General features: G+C 55.0%; 1 protein-coding gene across 1 annotated transcript in view; it reads left to right on the top strand.

Annotated features, from left to right (window-relative positions):
• PRDM16 (PR/SET domain 16) overlaps positions 1-22472 on the top strand; it is a 231359-nt gene that overhangs the window by 183189 nt on the left and 25698 nt on the right. Inside the window, exons 6-9 of the mRNA XM_087445768.1 lie at positions 9536-9638; positions 16140-16353; positions 18255-18402; positions 18956-19109. Of these exons, the coding sequence (XP_087301894.1) occupies positions 9536-9638; positions 16140-16353; positions 18255-18402; positions 18956-19109 (619 nt within the window). The remainder of the gene's footprint in view (positions 1-9535; positions 9639-16139; positions 16354-18254; positions 18403-18955; positions 19110-22472) is intronic.

Here is a 22472-nt window from a genome sequence, read left to right as displayed (position 1 = left end):
CAGAACCCAAAATTTGGAAAATAACTTGTCTTTCTGATTGCCAAAAATATTGCAGAAATAAAGGGAAAGGAATGATCATAAAAATTAGGAGAGAACTTTAAAAGAAAAAAAGCTTTCCTTCTTCCAGATGAGAGTGAAACGTGAGCAAAGGAGAACTGGATTTAAAGCACAGACAGACGGTCTTTGCATCGCACTTTCTTTGCGGAGAGCGGGTGTCCCTGGTTGTGGGTCTGGAAGCCGAGGGGCAGTAGAAGGAATGCCGTGGGGCAGGGCCCAGGACTGCACTTTTGTGAGACGCGGGATAGAATAACGAAGGATCCAGATTTTTTATTTAAGAAATAAATGTCCGTTAGACTGTGTGAACCAAATTTAAGCAGTAAAGTAGGTATCTTTATGGAACGAGCTTTAAAAAAGCAAATGAGATGTATAATCTTCTCAAAGAGAAGCCTGTCTTCCAGCATCTTTGTTTTATTATTAAAATTTCAGGGAAGCTTTTATTTCAGCTCCACACGGAGTCCAAATGGAAGTGAATGTTTTGCAGCAAACTGTCTTTCCATCGTCAGGACCAGGGGACAGAAATACTTTCTGCTGAGATGGAAGAATAATCCTTAACTCTCACTGACTCCCTTTCATTTAACCCACTTCCACCGCCCGACGCTGACCCGTTCCAAAGCTCCGTCCTATCGTCTGAACTGTACCTGGCTGTTACTTAAACCCAACGTGACATCAAAATTCCTTCAGACTCCTCCTCACCTGATGGACATTTCTCCCCAACACGGCCTCCTCGGGGGATTAATTATCCCCACCTTAGTTCACAACTCCGGGGGAGCTTGGGATGTGCATTTGAGCGAATGCGGCACCAAATGCCCCAAAGCAGGGAAATTCCTCTGCCTGGGGCCTGTCAACCCCTCAGCCCTCCGAGGAGACGGGAGCCCTGCGCCCACGGCGCGTGATTGCTGTTGTTACAGACCCGCTGAGGTTCCAGCCAACATCCCTGCTAAGGCGCCCCTCCAAACTTAAATCAGCTGTGTGGCTGTGGCCTCCAAAATGCCTGGGAAAGCAGGAGCCAGCGAGAGGCGGCTGGCTGGTGGGCACCTGGAGGGGAGGTGCTGGCAAAGTCATCAGGCACCTAGCTTCTCCTCCTAAAATCGCAACATTGCATTTCAGATATCAAAGGAAAATGAGCAATTTTCCTTTGAAAAATAATACTCATAATTTTCAACAGTAATAATAATATGAAAAACTGCTCTTAGTTACTCATAGACTCTCAATATTTGTTGGTTGAATGAAGGGACTTTTAGAAATGCCTTTTTGAATGGGATATAATATATTTCAAGCTATTTTTTAAACAGTCTCCCAAAAACTGACTTGCTCTCTCTCAGTGTGAAGGGCACACAGCCTCAGCGGAAAATATTTCCGTTCCCGGTTCTGACCGCTGGAAACGCGGGTTGCTGCAAAGCCACCGACATGACCCTATGTGGAGTTGGAATAAAAGCTTCCCTGAAATGTTAATACTACAACAAAGATATCTGAAGACAGGCTCCTCTTTGAGAAGGAAACATTACACACTATTAATGGGGTTTCTCAGATTTCCATAATCCCAAGAGTTTCTACCAGGATTTCCTGGCACTTATGGATACCCCCCACACACACACACACAAACACACAAACACACTTAAGGGAACAATTTCCCTTTTTCTCTCTCCGCCGCACCCACTCACGCACACCTCCTCCCAGCCCAGCACGGACACAGAGGGGAAGGAATCCAGATTGAAGATCTGAGACCCATAAAACAGTTTTGGGTTTGCCAGATGGGATTCAGTAGGGAAGTCATTTAAGTCAGAAAAGCACTAATGTTGTCTTGAAGTTCAAGACACACGACCTTAGCCCCACTTTTCAGAGGACAGAGGAGACTGGGCAGGAGAGAGTCTCAGGGCCCTAAAGAGGAAGTTCCTGAAGCCGCGGCCCCCACGAGTGGCAGGTGAGGGGCAGTTCTGAACAGCCTGGCCTCCTAGACGGTCCTGTGTCTTTGGAGAGACCCACACGTCGTTGGAGGTTGGAGGTCGGGGGGCCGTCATCAACCTCAGCCCGGCACGGCCTGTGCTGGTGGCCTGCCTCGTGCGTTCAGACGGGTCCTGGAAACGGGCGCAGCCCACGCACCCCGGGCAGCCCTGAGCAGCGAGCGGCTCTCCAGCTCACGTCTTGGACCCACGGGGAACCCAGAGGCTGGCAGCATAGCACCCACAGGGACTCTTCTGTCCATCTGGCCAGGCCTCCTCCTCCCCGGAGCCAGACCCCTGGCCACGTGTCCTGCTCCCAGCCTCACCCGGCGTGCCCTGGGACAGGCGAAGGCTGGCGCGTGTGCTCCTATGTGGTGATTTGGGGCAGGGGAAGATGGATGTGAGAAAAAGTGAACCCCGGGGCTTGAAAGAATTCAACAAGTGTCCAGAAAGTTCCCCAGAGAACTCCGGCAGTGTGCTGCCTCCTGGCCGTGGAGATGCAGTCACGGAGGCCCCAACACCCCTCCTTCCCAGACAGCGGCAGCCTCCAGTTCCACGTGAACTGGGCTGTCTTGTCCACGGACTGTGTCGCACCTATGGCATGGGAACGCAGGGCAGTGCTCACGGCCCTGTCTCCAGGCTCTCAGCTTTGCCACGAGACCCCCTGTTGGTGCCCCGTGGCTCTGAGGGTTTTCTGCCCCAGCAGAGCTCGGGGAGGGGTGACCAGCCTGTCACTTTGCCCTGCACCTCTGGCGCCTGCCTCAGTTCTCCCCCTGTGGCTCCAGATAGGGGATCCCAGGGCAACAGAGGCCACGAGGGGCCATCAATTTCCTTCTGGCCCAGACCCCATTCCCTAAAAAAAGATGACTGTGGTTTGCTACTAGCCTAGAGCCCACAGACACTCTTGAGTCAACACAGGCTTTAGAGCGACCCGGCTGCTAGAATAAAACATCCACAGCAGACTGCTAGGGACCAAGTCTTTCTCTGGGATTTGGGGGGTGGTCTATCACGGCCGTAGAGCTCAGCATGCACAGAGGGCAGGGCAGAGCCCACAGGGGCCTCAGCTCACTTTGGGTAGCAGGACTCCTCCCCTGGCCCTCCTTGCCTCTCTTCTCACTCCACCAGCCTCCAACTCCTGCTTTTCCTTTTGGGAAATTCAAGACGCTCAGATCACCCCTGGGTGGTACTTTCTCCTGCAGTTATGAGCAAATGCGTTGGTTTGAAATGTTTCGTAAGACACAGACAGAGTCTGTTCCTGGATTTGTTTTAATGTTAAGAAAGAAAATAAGAGCTTGGAGATCAAGTGCCCATGGGGGGAAGCAGGGGCGGGAATCGGCCTGTTCACGGCGCAGCTCTTTCTCTTGGTCCCACGTCCCTCAACAGGGTGAGGATGTTGGTGGCAGGATGTCACATGGCCGGTGAGGCTGAGGATGGTGTGACATGGTGCTGGAGTCACACATCTTGGGGAGCATGACTCGGAGGCTCCAGACCACACCCCCCCCACCCCCTACCCCGCGCACCTCGGAGAGACTGCGAGGCCCACGCTGCCCTCCACGGCTGGCCGGGCATCAGGAAAACCCGCACCACCAGCACATTCCACCAGCAGAGTGAGGGGCTCAGCCTGAGCCAAGGGCTGGCCTCCCCAAAGTGGAAGCAGACAAAGGCTGATCTCCTTGGCCGAGCATGTTAAGCAAAGGCATTTCATGAGCAGATCAGCCGACTGATAACCACGCAGCGCCTTGTCGAGGAAGCCAATGCTTGTTCCTAATGAAAACCCGGTGCTTCCCGGGCCCAAGGCGGCCCGCCGGCGGAGGGCGGAGGGCGGAGGGCGTGTTCCTTTTGCTTTCCTTTCCTGGGCCCAACGTGGACCCCTCTGTCCATTAGGGCTGCGATCTGCCAGATCTGTCGGGGCTCGGACTTTAAACAAAGGGCACAGACATCCACCATCCTGCTCTGCCGCGTCGCTGGCGACGGTTCCTTATTCCCTCTGCTTTTATTCCTCACAAGCTTTTAAATTAAAAATTGTAAATGAATTGGCCAGTTTAAATGGTAGCTTCCAATTAGATACAATTTTCCCTTGGGAAGTGAGAAGGGCAGGGGACTCGTTTTAGCATTTCTTAACCAGTTTACAAAAGACTTAAAAATATATCCAATTTGTTTTGAGTCAGAAAGCTCTGTCGCATTTTACAGTGCCCTCTTGGGAGCAAACTGACCCTTTTTTTGGCAAAAAAGAAAATATAAATTCAACCACACCGTCACAACACTGGCCACAATCATTTGTCAAAATTTATATTCTTTTCCTTCTTAATCAAATGGGACACTTTATTAGAAGAAGCTGTTTAAGAATGATGAAGACGATTTAACTGTGACCAATAATTTATATTTGTATATATATGTATAAATAATATCCAGATCCAAACCGTACAACTAAGAAAGAGATAAGTGTATAGAATTTTTTTTTTTAATTTGAACTGCTGGGAAGGTGACAGAATCTATAGCAGCAAAATGGAAGGATTTAGGCACAAGTTGCTTCAGCCACGCACGGGAAGAGAGGAACGGGGAAAATCCCAGACGTGCCAAGCCTTCTCCTCTCTCAGCCAGAGGGAGGAATTGCCTGCATGTCCCTGGAGCCTGCGGATGGTGCTGACCCCAGAACCGCTGTCCCTTGCTCCTGCTCAGCTCTGAAAAAGCAGACAGCCAGAGCAGGCCAGAGGAAGGTTCCCGCAGTGCAGCCACGGACAAGGGCAGAGAGAAATAAAGACCTCTGCCCGGATCCTCAGCAGCTCCACGCTGTCCCTGCTGGATCCTGGAGCATCATGTAGGTTGTTTTTTAAACTCCAAATGCACAAGCCCTCACCCAGCCTCGGGGCTCCAGTGTCCACAACCTGTCCCAGAGAAAGAGGGCCCACAGTGTGGGGAGAGCAAACAATGAAGATGCACAGTGACGCTTCCCAAGTCCTTGAAGCAATGAGGCAGCACTGGGACCCACCTAGCCTCTTCGGGGATCTCCAAGAGACAAAAAATGCCCAGGGATAACCCTCAGACCAACATCCTTTCTCAGAAGGACAGGCAAGAGGCAGACCGGGCCACTGGGCGAACTTGCTTTTCAGCAACGATCTCAGAGAAATTCAAATTCCCCTCGAAGTGCACTTGTCTTTTGTGAAAAGCCCATCGCACACCATACCAGAAGCCTTCACAAATTCAAGCACAATTGAATTTGAAATCCAGGACGGAGAGAGAGCGATTTTTTTAAAGATCAGCACACTGAAAGATACTTCACCTATTTTACTCACATACTCCTTTCAAGTTTCTCAAACTGGTCAAACGGGGGAAAAAAGTAGTCCGGTTCAGCTGATCACTTCCGAATTTTTGAGAAAACCATTTGTTCCAGGGAGTGGGGAGCCATGGCTGCAGCCTGTGCTCCATCCATGGGCCTTCAGTCTGCAATCTAGTCTTTTCTACCCAGGGTAACTGGGATGGAGTTTTTCATCTGTTAAAAATTCTAAGATTAAGTAGGAATGAAAATTGTGGAACTTACATCTTCATATTCCAAAATAGTATCTTTCCTTGTGAATTGATTTGATATTTAAAACAAAAAAAACCGTAAGGAACCCTAAGGAGACAGTTTCCAAAACTGACAGCCATTATAAATTTGAAATATTTCTATCTTAAAGAATGTTGTTGGGGGAAAAAATAATGATGTTCATTTTTATAAAAGTCTTGGTCTAAATGAACATAGCCTGTGCTAAATCCAGCTTTTCTCAGGCAATTTCTCTGCCCTTTGTTGAGAACGTGGCCACTGGTTTGTCCCGGGGCTCCTTCATCTTCACACAGAGGCAGGGAGCGCCTCTGTGTGTCTCGAGAGCAGTAAATTCAGCTGCTGTTGTGGCTGCTCCTCACCCTCAGATCCCGAAACCAGAGAGAAAATTCCAGCCCAGCCCTGCCGGCACACAACCCAAGGCCTGGGACAGGGTTTGAATACTGCAGGGGACGCAGTGGTTCAGAGGGAGGTGTAAGGACTTAGATGCTGTCACTTAAGTCAATGCCTGATCTCGGCTCCTTTCCTGCAGCTCAGCCTGGGGAGGAAAGGGCGTCAGAGACCAGCGTTTCTTTTTCCTTGAGGAACAGACTTCTTTCTCCCCTCTTGTGAAAACTCCAGGCTCAGCCTATCCATGATGCCAACTTGGCCTTCGGGTCTGAATATGATCGACTTAGGGGCACACAATGAAAGGAAGGTTATAAACCGACTTCAGGAATGTTTAAGGGGCTGCAATAATAATTTATTACAGGCTCGAACGGAAGGGGCCCGGCTGGGTACAGTAAATGCGCGGTTTGTACCGCCCCCGGCCTCAGCTCCCACCAAAGCCCGGCCTTTGTCCCGGGAAGTCGCCCGACCCCGCGGACCAGGAACCGCGGCTTTCTCAGCGCGCGGCCGGCTGATAAGCCTTTGTGCCATTGGAAACAGGCCTGAAAACGCGGCCGCTGCCGTGTGGACCAGGGCCGGCCCGGCGGACCTCCGCGCCTTGGCAGATGCGGGGCCGGCCGAGTTTGGAAAGTCTTAGCCGCTGCCCGTTCACCTCCTGGCCCCCTCCTCCAGGTGGAGGCAAGTCGGGCACACCCCCCGGCCCCGCCCGGGGCCCTGCGATTAGCACTAATAGCGATTAATGCCGTCTGCGGCTCAAAGTCCAGAGGGCCACGGCTGCCGGCCGCCGCCCAACTGTCCTGCGCTCGCGCCCCCGCCAGGTGCCCGGGGCGGCCGTCCTGTGGGTCCCGGGCCGGGCCGGGTAGGGGGCGCCCGGGGCGGCCGTCCTGTGGGTCCCGGGGCGGGGGCGCCCGCTGCGCCCAAAACTGCTCCCCGCGGCCCAGCGTGCTAGACCCTCCCGCGGCGGCCCCGGGGGCTGCGTCCGCGCCGGCAGGGAGGGTACCCCCGGAGGCCAGGAGGCCTCCGAGGGCGTCGGAGGAGGAATCCGGCAGCCCTTGGAGCGGGGTGGGGTGTGGATAGTCCCAGGAGGTCGGGCAGCCCTCGAAGCTGGGGGGATAGGGGGGAGGGCGGGGCGGCCTCGCAGTGCGGTGAGGGTTCCAGGAGGTCCGGCGGCCCTTGGAGGGGGTTGGAGGAGGGCGTCCGGCAGCCCTAGGAGCCGGGGTGGCGGGTCCCGGAGACCCGGAGGTGGGGCAGGAGGAGGAGGGGGGCGGGCCGCGCCCAGTCCCCGCCAGTCCGGCCGGAGAGAGAGCCCAGCAACCTGGCCCGCGGGAGGACGCGGCCGCCCCGGAGCCGCGCGCCGAGCTGGGGACGCCAGGTCAGAGCGCGCCGCCGGCCTCGCGCGTCCGGGCCTCGCAGGGCGGGGCGGGGGCGCGGGGCGCAGCCGGGGAGGGACGCCGCGGGCGGGTCCACATTGCCCTCTAACGGGGACCCGCAGAAGCCGCCGCCGCTCCGGCCGCCGGACCCTCATCTCCACGGTCGGACCCTTCCTTCCCCGGCCTGCGCGCAGGGAGGCTGCGGCCCCGGGGGCGCTCGTGGCGCGTGGCCGGCACTAAGCATGCGCTTGCTGGATGCATTCGCTCACTGCCCAGATGAAAGTGCGATTGTCCTCGCTTATTAATAACCCCTGACTCACTGCCCCGGACCGCTCCGGGGTCATCCGGGCTTTGTGGGAGCGTCGGATGCACTTTGGGTCCGGTTTTAAAGCACAGTGGCTCCTCTGATATTTTAAAACAATTATTCAGCCACTGTGTAAGTTTTTAGATAAAATGATGCACAACTTGGATCTTAATAACAATTGGCTTAATTATAGAAGTTAATATGGTCCAGTTTCTATTCTCCATTTTAAAATCTAGTCATCATTTTAGCAATGTACCTGAGAATAATTGCCAAATAATGTACCTGAGAATAATTGCCAAATAAAATTACTACTGAGGACGGAGAACAGGAACTTTACACGTTCGTTAATAAGATCTAGGTGCATGTGCTCATTTTTCTACTGTGTGCAATTCCTCTGTTGGGGTGTCCTGGGAATAACATCCAAGTGGGCATTGGGGACAGTGTCGCTTTTTGCATCCTTTTGAGAGTTCATTGGTGTCCTTCAGAGTTAGTCGGGACTGGCAGTTTGTGAGGGAGTGCACAACTGGACGGGGCCTGGGGAGGAGGAGAAAGCTCGGCCTTCCAGATGTTTCCGGTGGGGCGAGGGGGGCGGGCAAGCCGAGTGCCCAGCTCAGGCTCTGGGCGTCTGAACCATGTCCAGCTGCTGCTGGGAAGCCTGGCCTGACACCTAACCACTAGGCCCTCCATGCAGAGGATGACGCTGGAGGACGACGCTGGAGGACCATGGAGTGGGAATAGCCTGGAGAAGCCTCAGCCCCCGGGGTCTCTCAGGGGAGATGGATTTGACTTGGGTCTTCCTCTGGCCTCCCAGCCAGTCCTCTGGCCAGGCCTTCAAGCTCCTGAAAGCTCCTTGGTTACTATTATCTGAATAGAGATCCAAACACCCATGTGCCAGGGTGGTGAGCCGTGGATTGCCTGAGAGAAATGCACCCCACTGTCTGACCTTTCTGGATTTAAGATGCAGGTGTCAGCCGTGCTCATGTGAGGAGTGGGCACCCCCCACCCAGGGGAGAATACAGAGGGCTCCAGAGCAGGATCTGGCAAAAGAGAGGAAGGCCCTGGTTCTCCCCCGAAGTCGTCCAGGCCTTTGGAGCCTGTGCCCTGGGCTCCATCCCAGATGGCCCCTGCGACACTGCCCTTCCGAGTTGCTGGAGTTTTCCAGATCTTGGCCACCACCCCCAATGCAGACAGTCCTTTTTCAGGAGACATGTTGGCTCAGAGTACTGAGGCTGGATATTCCAAATTTACCTCCCCTAGACCTCAGAGCTTGCTCCAGGCTGCAGAACCCACCCTGAGCCCCACCCCCCTTCTCCCTGTTTTCAGGGGTTTCCCCATCTCAGACCCCTAACTACCGCTGGGCACCAAGTCTGCTGCAGGCACACACTCCCCTTGCGGATGCCGTCCACGCTCATGTGAGACTCACAGCCTGGTGTCCTGGCCCCTGGGGCCTCTCTCTGAGTTCACGGCCACTTTCATACATATGCACATTTCACCCTCAATCCCCTCTAGACCCCAAGCCCCCATGCCCCATAACGGCAAGGGGTGTCTTATATACACATCAACAAAAGGAACCTGAGAACCAACCCAGGCCCCGCTCCAGGTGAAAAGAGCCATTCTCCCTAATGCATCCTGCTCGGACACGCCCTGCTTGGAAACTTTGCGGCTAATCCTCACTGATTTAATTTTGTGCCCCCTTTACCAGTATCCAAAAGCTGGATAAAACAAATTTAAAAGGGACTCTAATCCTTTTGAGTGTATCCTGCAAAGTTCCAGAGGGGAACCTCTTAGCAGCAATTAGAAGACACGTCAAGCGGCTGATGGGCCTGCCTCCCTGATGAGCAACACCAACAGTGTGCGGGCTGGGTGTGCACGACGTGGCTTTCAGAGCAACAAGGACAACAATGCTCACCTTTTCTTTCTGCTTTCTCCAACCTAGATTTATTATAAAGTCATTAAGGACATTGAGCCAGGAGAAGAGCTGCTGGTGCATGTGAAGGAAGGCGCCTACTCACTGGGAACGGTGCCCCCCAGTCTGGATGGTAAGCCCCCACCCGCAGGAGCAGCCGCATGATGGGGCCAGGCATCCCCGAGCTGCTGCCCACAGCCCTGCCCAAACCCCGGGCGGGCAGAACCAGCGTCCTCTTAACAACTTCTCAACCTAAGCCCTTCTCTTTCTCCTTCCTTGGGTTATATGAGCCACCCCCTGAATTCAAATTAGAACTTCAGACAATATGGGTGAATAGGTATCGTGTTGCATTGTATCTTTGCACTGGTAGAGTCCTGGGGGATTTTTTTTAACTGTATTATTATCAGTAGCAGCAGCATCTTTTGCTCTTCCCAGTACTGAAAAAAAAAAAAAAAAACAGTTTTGTGGCTTTGAAACATTCGCCCCCCCGAGAGCTCTGTGCCACGGGAATTTCAGTTTCGTTCACAAGAGGGCCAAGATAGCATACACGTGTTCGAAAGTCGTGCCCATCTGTAGTTAAAAGCCACAAGCCCAGGGGCCAGCCCGGTGGCGCAAGCGGTTGGGTGCACGCGCTCCGCTGCGGCGGCCCAGGGTTCGCCGGTTCTGACCCCGGGCGCGCACCAATGCACCGCTTGTCAAGCCATGCTGTGGCAGCGTCCCATATGAAGTAGAGGAAGATGGGCACGGATGTTAGCCCAGGGCCAGTCTTCCTCAGCAAAAAAGAGGAGGACTGGCATCGGATGTTAGCTCAGGGCTGGTCTTCCTCACACACACACAAAAAAGCTGCAAGCCCAAGAGAAATGTTAAGGGAAAATTTATTTGGTGAGAGGGAAAAATTGGGGCTGGGTGGGTCTCACAGCGGTGTTGGGAGCATCTGAGCCTTCCATCAGGCCTTCGGGAAGCGCTCTCGATGCCATTCCCTCTGGATCCATCCCGATATTTGTCCAGTAGACACCTTCCCTTCCTCATGCGTCCACACCCCAGTCCATCTCAGAGGATGCTGGAGAACATTCCAGTCTTAAATAGGCTCAGATTCCTGAAATACAGGTTTCTTTTCCTTCATCCACGTTGTGAAGCAATGTGCCCGTTCACCTCGGGATTCTGGAACAGATTTTAGTGGCAGAGGAAAGTCGGTCGAGGAATGTTGCATTGGCAACGGGGGACTGGTCCTTTAACTGCCTTCGTGCCGCTGATGAGCAGACGGCGTCTTTGAACGAGACCCACAGGAGACAGAAAAGCAGTCTCTCCTCCTAGCTGTCTCCAGAGGCTCATGCTGGAGAAAGGGAGGCGGCTGGTTTTTCCTTTCCTGTCTTCCTTTCCCTCCCCTCCAAACACACGGAGGAGTAATGATTAACCCCGCTAACTGCAGGTTTCTCTAAGGAACCACTGTAGTGTCATGGCACGGAAGTGGCATTGGCTGCCCATGGAGCTGGGCGTTAGAGTTAGCAGGAAGCCTCCGAGAGCCGGCGCAGACATCTCGGCCTTAATTTACCCTTTTAATCCCCGGGCGTGGCCCAGCATTTAGGGTCCTCCCACAATTCATGTCCCTGAGTCTTCCAAAGGCAATCGCCACAGAAGAACGTTTTTATGAGCTGGATCCTATCCATACTCTCCTCTCAAGTTTGGTTTTAATTAGGCCGTCGAGAAAAGAAAAATAAATGACTGAGATCTGGGTAGCAGGAGATGGTCTCATTTTCCTTAAAATAATTGTTGAAAAGACCTATGAATCTTAGACAACACACGAGAACTCGGAAAGATAAACCCACTCAGCTCGTGGAGCATACTCGGCGAGGGCGTTTCATTTCTATAATGAGATTTCTTTCTTCCAAAACGTTTTAAAAACCTTGATTCCGATTCCCCCTCCGACCCCCGATCTTAAGTAACCTGGGTCTACATTTTCCTAGTAATGTATCCAACGTTTGTGGGCTAATTGCTTTCCACACACAATAGTCCAACAGCAAATGTTTGACTTCCATGCTCTTTGCTGTCAAGATCACTCTTCTGCCCCCCCAACAGCCGCCCCCCAAGTTGAACTCTGAATCACACAGAAAGAAAATGCAAAAATGTTCCTCACTAAGATAATTATCATAAAAAATCTTTTATCCCAGCCCCAGCTGAATGCAGCGGCCCCTTATCACGGCAGGAATTTGGAGTGGGCTCTCGAGTGCTCTGGAGCCTCCAGTCTGGTAGATTAGCATGTAGATGCCACATAATTGTGTCCCCCTCGGTTCTCTGAAGCCATTAGGCACTGATTTATTTTCCTGTTACGTTCCTGCTCTGCCGTGAAAAGTTGCTGATGGAACTTCAGATAGACGAGCAAGGTGCAGATTTGACAGACAAGACGTCAGCTGCCGCAGCGTTGGTTTAGTTTGGTTTGGGTAGAAGGTAGGGCTTCTGCCCCAGCCCACGGCCCCCCGCGCACCCCCACCAGATTTCGATGAAGAGAGTTCAGTTTTGAATCACAATTTTTCGTCTCGTTGGGGGCAGGGGCCTGTGCCAGGAACAACATTCAGGTGTCGTGGAAGAAACCAGGCCCTGCTTTGCCAGCTCGCTGGGGAGACAGAGCCCCGGCCCTGCACCTCTGGCGCTGGAACCCCTCTTTCCAAGCTGCAGCTTTGTAAAAAAACGCAATTCCAGTGTTCCAGCAAGTGCTTCAGAGCAGAGGGAAGCCACTTTCAGACTCATTAGTTCCAGTGACTTTTTATTTTGTTTTTACTCTTTCAATGGAGAGGGGAACGAGTCCTCTTTCAGGAGAACTTCTTGCTCTTAGGAGAAAATAAAGCAAATCATTTCCATTCAGATATGCTTTTCTTTTGAGAAAGGCTCAAAATGATTAACTTTTCCCCTCTCCAAAAAAGGTCAAGAGGATGCAGTGTATTGTGTATAAAGCATATGAGACAGACAAATAGTATAGTATAATATAATATAATGTAATATAGTATAATATAATATTATATAATATAATACAATACACTATAACGTAATATAACCAGGCTATAACATACTCTTTCAGTATTTCTTTACAATGGAATTGCTTGTGCTGGGAAATGAAAACCACATGTGCTGTGCGCATCCTTCTGCCCCCGTCCACAGCCCCAGGTGTGTATTCAATGCCAGCCTTACCTGCCTGGAAGACCGCTGGAACACCTGTCCACAGCCCAGCAGGAGTGGGCAAGGCTTAGACATGTCCTCTCCCCAGCTCTGTCCTTCAATCGGGGCAAACTTGGGTCCATGGTGGGATGGGGGACGGAGGAGGACAACGACATTTGTCTCCGCGGGTGGTTCCATTGCCTCCAGGGCACCCTCGAATGCCGTCAGAATGAGAACCAAGCTGAATTTTCATTCTGAATCCAAATTCCACGATCCAAAACTGGAAGAATCAGTGGGTCGGTGTTGTTAGATGAATGGGGTTGGCATTTTTTCTTGTCTTTGTTTTCATATTTCGAGTTCTGTGGTTGTTCTTAGTTGGGTCCAGAAAGACTCAAGTACAAATTGCATTTCCAGCTTAATCATGATGCTGGTGGGAGGGCTCCATCTCAGCTCATTCCAGCCCAGGAGGTCAGAATAAACCGGCAAGAGCAGTTTGGTGGGGTCTGTGCATCCAGCTCTGCTCTGACGTGGGGCTCTTGGTCCCCAGATATAAAGGAAATCCACACCACTCACGGTGCGTTCCTCATACCCTCGGTGGGCAGTTGGGACTCTGCCGTCGGCTTCCCGGGCACCCCGCAGTGCAAAGGCTCCGGTTCCACAGCTCTGCTACTTCCTCTGAGTGCTCTGGGCAGGTTATTCAGTCTCTCCCAGCCTCAGTTTACCAGTTACTAAGAGGGCATAAAAATAGTCCTTCATGTGCGCGTGAATTGCCGTGAGGCTTAGATGCGTCAATACTGTAAAGTTCTTAGGACAGTGCCAGCCATGTAGAAGCTCCCCAAACCTTGGGTGTTAATGTGGTTAGTCACATTATTTTCACAGTTGACATTTTTCCTGAAAAGATTTGCGTGCTCCGATGCTGTGTTAAAGACAGCGCTTTGCAGACTTGCAGGCTGGTTATTCTGGAACGTGCATCCTCCTTGCCCATCCCCCCCCACCCCATGGATTGTGTTTGGGGTTCCACCCTGCCACCGGAGGACCGGCCCAGTGCCTGGATGGGTTTTGTTTTAGAACCTTCTCTGACTCTGCTCTCCAGTTGGCCTTGGGCCCCATCACTCCCGTTCCTTCTGCCCAGCTGCTCTGCCTGTCAGCGGGAATGCCAGGGTCCTGCTGGTGATTGTGTGTGCAAACATTTGCTTAAGGGTCACTGGTGCGGCCCTCCCTGTCTCTTCCATTCTGGGTTCCCAGGTGCGTGTGGACCGGCCGGCCTTACTGCCTCCCTTCAGTCCGTTTTGCAGCTCAGCGTGTGTCTGGGCTGGAGATGTTTGGGGTAGAGCCTTCCAAGTCCCCGAGGCCCAAGCTAAGGCCCCTGCACCCACTGCGGCGGCCCCAGAGCAGGACTGGGTGATGTAACTTGACTCCTCAGACTGAGTGAGAGCTGCTTTTTCCCTTCCTGTTCTTGTTTCTCTCCAAACAAACACTTTCTTGACAGCAAGCTCACGTCAGTGAGCGGGCCAGGACTCCCGGCCTCAGGCTGCGTCTGCCCAGCACTGGAGCCCACCTGGCCTGCCCCAGATGCACGCGTCGCCAGGCAAAGACGTGAACAAAAGTCACATTTGGTGATTTGGTGCTTGTGAATCTGAGGCTATCAGCCAGTGCCCAGGGGGCTCGGCCAAGAGCATCTCAGAGCCAGCTCCTGCAGAAATGTCCCCTTAGGTGTTGGGGCCTCTGGGTGCCCACCAGTGGGGATGTCCAGGTGTGGCCAGACACGGGGAGCAGTGCCTCCACTCTTAGGCTCAGGGAAGCTTCCGGTCACAGGGAGGTGGCCCTCCCTCTCCCCAACCCTCCCCCCTAACCCACACCGCCCAGGCTGCAGAGCTGCCTGTCCTCTCTTTAGCACTCAGAAACATTTACCATGGTCTCTCTGACACAAGGATGGCCAGGAGGCAGCCCCCCTCCTCGCCCCCCCATCTCCCCCACCTTCTTCCTGCCCATCTCCCCCACCTCGTTAGGGTCAGATCCTATCGGTCAGCATTCAGCCCGAAGTTATTAAGGCCCTGCTTAGTGCTGAGCCAAGGGTCCTTGTGCATGTGCACACACATACACATGCACTAGAACACGCATTCACACATGCACACAGTCACACATTCACACTCAAAACACACAGTCACAAGTGCACACAAAGACACACATCCACACTCACACACCCTCACTCTTGCACACAAATGCATGCATACCCCCCACACATTCACACAAACACACACTAACACATGCACACAAGTACAATCACATAACACATGCACATTCACACACAAATACATGCACACATATTCACACATACACAACTGCATGCACATTTACACAGACACAAATGCACACAAGTGCATATTCACACACACATGTGCATGCATTCACACATAGACATATACACACACAAACACATGCACACTCAACACCTACACATGGTCACGAACATGCATACTTAACGTGCACACGTGTGCATGGAACATACATGTTCACACGTGCAAAGTAAGCACACACATAACGTGCACAAATGTACACGTGCCGAAACACCCGGGCACACTTGCACACACATGCGTGCAAGTATGAAGATATGCAAACACTAATTTTCACACATGTAGCCACATATGGATGCACACTCATGCATGTGCACCATGCACATGGATACATACGCACACCAACACAAATATGAGTGTAGATGCACAACTATGCCTACATATTCACATGAGGATGCACAGGCACAGGTGCAGATAGTCTTGGATCTTCACACCCATGCACGAGAAGCACGTGTGCGTTCACATGTTCACTCACAAGCACACACGTGCACACCGTTCAATTCATTTGTGCAAGAGCTTTTAGTGCATGTGTTCTCTCCAGACCTGAGTGGGACCCGGGGTCCTCCTTGGGCAGGGAGGGGGACACCCACTCTGGGGAAAAGCTGTTGTCAGGCAGCTGCCAGTGGGGGCGGTCTACGGAAAGGCCTGGAGGTCGTCCCCCGGGAAATTTACAGCCCCAGGCTGATTGTTTGGTTTGGCACAGTGGTCAGGATGCCGCCTCGTAAACTTAATAATAGCTGCCCCCCTTTTAATTTGTTTGACCTTGATGACAATAATTTATGATATGCATTAGAGCTCTGTCGTCTTTTTTCTCCTAATTCATAAACAAAGCACTTGGCCTGGCTTCCTTCTCTGCTCCTGAGCCAGGGCCTTCTCAAGCCCACAATGGCCTCCTGAGACACAGGGAGGGGGCTCAGTGTTTCTTATGATGCAGACCTGGGTCTCTGTGGTCTCCACGCCCTCTGGGCAGCCACTCCTAGGTCGGGGATGAGGGCAGGAAAGAAGCAGGAGCAGGAACAGCCAGTGTGGGAGGCAGGCCCCAGGGTGTCCCTCCACCCCCCTTGCAGGCCCTGGGCCCTGGGGCAGGTTTCAGCCTCGCCCACCCGCCTCCCATCCTCTCTCTCTTGCAGAGGAGCCCACATTCCGCTGCGACATGTGTGATGAGCTCTTCCAGTCCAAGCTGGACCTGCGGCGTCATAAGAAGTATGCGTGCAGCTCGGTGGGGGCCGCGCTCTACCAGGGCCTGGGCGAGGAGCTCAAGCCGGAGGGCGTGGGCAGCGGGGGCGACGACGGGCAGGCCCACGAGTGCAAGGACTGCGAGCGGATGTTCCCAAACAAGTACAGGTGCTGCCCCTCCCCTCCTCCTCCTCCCCGTCCCTTCCCCCTCTCCAGGAGCCAGTGGGCAACAGCAGGGCCAGCAGCCCTGGGAGCACAGAGAGACCCCTGAGAAGGGCAGAGGTCAACCCTGGTCCCTCAGCCCTGATCACACTGAAGGCAGAGGGTTCCAGGGACAGGTGGAGACCAGGGTCCCCTCTAGTGCAGCACACCTCAGGGGCAGGTACCCCAGCCCACTCGTCTGGCACTGGGGACAGAGTAGGCCCATGAGCTGGCAGTTGGAAGCCACATAGGAAGCTCTGACAGTGAAGGCCAGGCCCCGCTCAGAGCCCCCGACTCAGGGCAAGTCCACGAGTTGCCCGGTTGAGACACTGCTGGCGCCGCTGTTCTGTACAGTCAGGGCTGAGTTGTGGAGACAGACTAGAAGGAAGTCAAGAAATGCAGGCCAGACCCCGAGATGCGCAGGGGTCAAGCCCCGCGGCTACTTTTGCAGTAAGGTCCAACACCAGGATGGGGGACAGCAATATCCCGCTACCCAGGGATTTGTGGAGTGGCCTGATCCTCTGGACACATGCATAACTCCTTCTCAGACAGTTGACAGGAGCGGAAAGGGACACCCAGGAGTCCCCTCATCCCTCCACCCCAGGCACCAGCCTCCGCTCCCCACGGGAGACTTCACAGACGTGGACACAGAGTGGCAGGCCAGCTGCGTGACAGCCGGACATGGTCAGCCTAGAGCAGGCCCAAGCTGCCCCCCCTGCCCCGAGGCCAGGCAGGAGTTAGCCCCTGAGAGCTGGGGTCCTGGGGCTCGGTGGGAACCCCTGGGCTTCGTGGGGGAGAAGCCAGGACATGCGGTCCCAGTGCTCCAGGGAACCGTGACCTCGCCTCCAGCGTGGGCCCCTCCTCCTGCCTTCGAGAATGTCCTCCAGGACAGCCCTGCAAAGTCAGAATAAAACCCCATCAGGTCGCTAACTGGCTATGGGATTGCGGGGAACTGACGCCGATCCCCCCACGGCCTCCCTGGGGACGGGAAATCCTCCACCCTGAACAGATGACGGAGAAAATAAGCTTTTGGGCAAATCCCAACTGAGGCCCTTGGCGGTAAAGCGCTGCTCAAGAGGGTCCGTGTTTTCTTTACATAAACACATAAATCACAATTAACAACAGGGAAAAAGATACAATCTGTGCTGCTCAGGAACCAAGCGTTTCTGATCTAATGGATGGCTGGGCCCCGTAATTAACGGGCCGTGATGTATTACTGCTCAGCTCATGAAGATTAACGGTCATACCTGGGACAGAAGGAGAAGTGGGGTGTCCCCCGAGAGGAGGGGATTAGGAGCTGCTCGTTCATCCAAGTGCCGCGGCCCCTCCAGGGCAGCTGTACCCTCCCCACCCTATCACATCTCATTTGGAGACCCACTCGTCCACCCCAGCCTACCTCCTGCATGTGTGCGTGGCGGGCAGGCTCTCAGCCTGGCCAGGGGATGGCCTTGGGTTTCCCGGGCCTCACCCCCACTCTGGGGTTCATGGCAATATTGGAAGATTCCAGACCCCTTTTTTCTTAGGCCCAAGGTTAGCTTCAAGGTTAAGATTATCTTGAAGAGCAGCTGGGAAGTGTGAGTTGGGGTCCCACCCTGCCTCTGGATGCCTGAGGGGTGGTCTTGGATGAGGGCCTGAGCTCTGTCCAGGCACCAGCTTCTTCCCCATGTGATGTAGGAAGGCCGTCTCTGCCCCTCCATCCCGTTGACCTGTCCAGAGAGGAAGTGGACAGACACGCTACCAAGACTTGCTCTGATCCCTGAGCAAGGAGTGTCAGGGACTCCAGGGGCTGCTGAGAACAGGCCGTGATGGGTTTAGGGCCTCCTTCCCCAGGCAGCAGGCCCTGAGTGACCCCCGGCCTCTGTGCACAGCTTGGAGCAGCACATGATCGTCCACACAGAGGAGCGAGAATACAAGTGTGACCAGTGTCCCAAGGCCTTCAACTGGAAGTCCAACCTCATCCGCCACCAGATGTCCCACGACAGCGGCAAGCGCTTCGAATGTGAAAACTGCGTGAAGGTAACTAGCGTGTGCGCTGCCCGCCCCCAAATGCTCGCCTGCCGTGGGCACCCTGCCCCGCCCCTGCCATCAAAATCCAGAGGAAGGGTGGAGAGCACGTGAGATGCCCCGAAGTCATTGGGGTCCTTCCGTTTATGGGGAAGAGAGGGAGTGTGCTGGGTCATGCAGAGGGAAGAAGGCGTGAGCAAGACCAGACCCAGGTCCTCTCCAGGGAGGGCTCCTTTCCCCTGCCTCCACCGACGTGCAAGGAGAGGCAGGGGGGTGAGCCTCACCTGTCATGGCACTTTAGCGTAAAAACGCTTTCTGAGTTCCTGCCTTGAGCATCCTCACAGCTACCGTTCTCTCGGGGACTGTTACTGAGGAGACAGAGTCTGGGGGAGGCTGGATGGCTCCCCTAAGGCCGTCCAGTGAGTCACTGCTCCAGCAGAGAGCCATTAGGCCAGGCTCAGTGCAGGGGGCGGAGCAGCGAGCGAGATCCCCATCCAGCGGCCAGAACCACGCCAACAGGGGAGCGAGCAGGCGGGGCGAGAGCCCACGGTGTCCCTCTCCCCAGGTGTTCACGGACCCCAGCAACCTGCAGCGGCACATCCGCTCCCAGCACGTGGGCGCGCGGGCCCACGCCTGCCCCGACTGCGGGAAGACCTTCGCCACGTCCTCGGGCCTCAAGCAACACAAGCACATCCACAGCACCGTCAAGCCTTTCATATGTAAGTCGCCCCGGCTGGGCCGCAACTCCCCAGGCTCTCCCCAGCTCCCGGGACCCCGCCTGTTCCAAAAGCACGGCGCCAGCTGCCGACACCTCTGCCGCACGACGCCCAGGCCTGGACGCTCTCCTGGTGCCGCCTCTTCTTCGCTTTGCGCCCTCGCATTTATGGTTGGGATCTCTTGCTCTGGCCTCACTTTCCCCTCCTCCCCTCCTTGGTTCCTCCCCTGTGCTTATCCCTCCAGTGGCAGATGGTGGGTGGTGGGCAGTACACAAGGACCTGCAGGAGCCAGCAGCCTGCCCTCCCCGCTCCCCCTCCTCTCCCCTGCACTTGTCTGCCCAACCTGAGCTCCAGGAGGGGTGACAAGCCCAGCGCTGTTCACCCTCACAGCAACTTTTGGGGAGCCGGGCTGAGCACCCAGCACTGGCCATACATAACTGGGCCCCTGTCCCCATGGAGCTCCTCCTCTCCTCCAGTGGAGGAGACAGAGGCTAAGCCGGATAAACAATAACAGCACATGGAACAAGCCACAGCCTAGGGGGCAGGAGGCTCTCCAGGTGCCGGGGGGCAGCCCAGGTGGGCGCCGCTCCTGTGAGTACAATGTGAGGCCAGGATGGCCTGTCAGCTGAGAGGTGTTCTAGCAGAGACCCGGAGGACGTGTGGGAGTGAGCCAAGGGGGCCCTGCGGAGGAGGCTCCGGGCAAGGGGCTTCCAGCACAGAGGCCTTGAGGCCAGGATCTGTTTAGGGAGTGAGGGAGGGAGAGTAATAGGAGAGGGGTCAGAGGTCACAAGGCCCAAGTCCCGGGGACCTTGTGGGCCAGTGCAGAGGCATGAGTCCAATTCTCAGTGGGTTTGGAAGCCACTGAAGGTTCCTCTCTGCCTAGTATTGTACTGAGCCATCATTTCACGCAAATTGTGTGGAGTCATCATTTTAGACCAGCCTTGCGCTGAGTCATCATTTACACGAGATTGTGCTAAGTCGTCATGTCACACAAATTGTCTTGAGTCATTTCACACCAGCATTGCGCTGAGCCATCATTTCACACACATTATCTCATGGCATCCTTACAAAACCCTACAGAGCGGGGCTGCACTGTCTCCAGCTGACAGAGAGGGAAACTGAGGTTTCAAGACAAGTGACCAGGTGCTCGATGCCTTGCTGCAGAGCCCTGATTCTAGCTCAAGGGGCCTGGCCCCTGACCCCAGGCCTTGAACTGGAACCTCTCAGGCTCCATCCTGTCAGTGCAAGAAGGGGTAACTCTGCGAATTTGGGGACCAGGGTCAGGGTGTCTTTGCCAATGTGGAGGTTGTTCCAGTGCTGGACAAAGAGGCCATGATAACTGGTTGGTCAGGCCTTTGTTGGGTAGCTGGGGCTGTGCCCCTCTCCTGCCCGCTGCCCCCAGCCCAAGCTTCTGACTGTCCTGCTAGAGTGGACTCAGACCCTAGCCTACCTGAGTCACTCACTCCCCCAGCCGAGGAAGCAAAGCCCTGCCTGTTGACCCCTCCTCTAGTGTGGTCTTTCCCCCACCTCCTTCCCCTGCAGCCCTGGAAAGAGAGCATCTGAGCAGTGGTGTGAGCAGCGCCACCGCTCTGCAGGTGTGGGGGAGCAAGGCCCCCTCCCTTTGAGAGGGGCCGGGGAGAGGCGAGCTGCATGGGAGTGGGGCTAGGGGCCGTGACTTTGCGACTGGAGGTGCGCAGTGTCCTACTTTCCGTGCGTGAGTGTCCCAGCGAATCCCACTGTGGGAGGGGTGCGTCTGAGTGCACCAGGCGGCAGCTCCGAGTGTTTAAGCTTAGACAGGAAAAGTGTGCCTGGCTCAACAGTTGCCACCTTTCTGGGCTTGCAAACAAGCTTTGTGCAGTCTCGTTGGGTTGTATTAACCACGTAAGTTCCAGGAGCCACAGCGCTCTGGAAGGGTCCGAGCCCACTGTTCCCACTGCCTGCACGGCCTCCCCACGTGGATGGGGGAGCACGGGGCACCCTGGCTGGGCCCTGCAGGGGGTCAGCAGCTCTCTGTCTCTTGTCCGCGCTCCATGCTCAACTTGGTGCCTTGGCTTTTGGCTAAGGGGTAAAGCCAGGGAGAAAGCCCCACGGTTGGCCAGGTTGCATGTATGAACATTTCATTCAGAGAGGGTGGCACAAATTCTAGAAATCAGAAGTGAAATACGACCTTGCACATCCTCCGGACCACGGCAGAGTGTCCCTCGGCCCACGGGAGGGGGCTGTGGTTAGGCCTGGAAAGGAAGCTCTGCACGTAAGGGAGACGAGGGCACCGACGTGGCACTTCCAAGAGAAGAACAGTCGCTTACAGGCACGCAGGCTGTGGCGGGGCAGTTGCCAGTGTGCACAGACTCCACGTCCACCCCTGGGTGGCATGTGGGCGCACACCCACAGCACCCACGGATCAGCACCAAAGCCCTGGCTGGAAGCCCCTGAGCCCCCTCCTCACCGACCACTCAGACAGATGATGTTACCTCCCAGTGATGTCCCTTGCACCAGGGAGGTCAAGTGTGTGCCAGGTGTGTGTGCATGTGAGAGAGGGGTAGGGTACCTGGGCACACAGGCAGACAGTCCAGTGGGCACTTTCCAGAAAAGAACCTTCTCCAGAGTGAGTGTGTGTGTCCGTGTGTTTGCGGATGTGCATCCACACACGCCCTATGAGGAAAAGAAACTGCTGACTGAGACAAGTACTGGCCAGGGCCCCTCTGCATCCTGGCAGGGCCTGGTCCCCACGTCCAGTTTGCTGTGGGCAGCCCGGGCCTTTCTCAGCCCCTGCAGGCAGCCACCTCCCTTTGCCAGCTTTTAGCCAGCTGTTGGCCGTCCTAGGTCCAGGACCTGCCTCTCTGGGGACCTCAGTCTCCCAGAGGCCCCTCTGTAGCCCCAGTGTTTCTGCAGGACGCCTCATCAAGTGAGCGGATGGATGGGAACGGAGGGTCCCCGGCTCCCTGTGCCCTGGCATGGCCGCTGGCCCAGGAGGCCCCTCCTAGGAGCTGCCTGGGGTGAGGGCCTGCTGAAGGCCAGTTTCCAAGGTCAGGATGGCAGCAACCGCTAACACGGCACGGACAAAGCCGTGCTGGCAGCCTGCAGAGCCTGAGGGTGTTTACAGACCGTGCCCGGGGAGCAGCGCTTCTGCGTCCGTGCCTCCTGAAGAGGGCAGATGCAGTTAAACCAGGTGGCGCTCTTCTCCCCACAGCCTGGAGGACGTCCCGCCATGCCAGACGACCAGGAAGGCAGAGCCGCTAATGTAAATAGATAGTGTGATTAAAGAACACGACAATCTCAGGGCCAAAGCGCTCAGCTAGAAGAGCGTGACATCAGGCAGTTGAGGATTTGTGGTGAGCAGGAGACTCGTTGAAATCATTGTTGCCA

The sequence above is a fragment of the Ceratotherium simum genome, chromosome 22, assembly GCF_057802395.1.
Source record: "Ceratotherium simum simum isolate JZ-2026a chromosome 22, ASM5780239v1, whole genome shotgun sequence".
NCBI classification, from domain to species: Eukaryota; Metazoa; Chordata; class Mammalia; order Perissodactyla; family Rhinocerotidae; genus Ceratotherium; species Ceratotherium simum.
The sequence above is the reverse complement of the archived record's forward strand: the minus strand, read 5'-3'. Positions and strand labels throughout refer to the sequence as shown.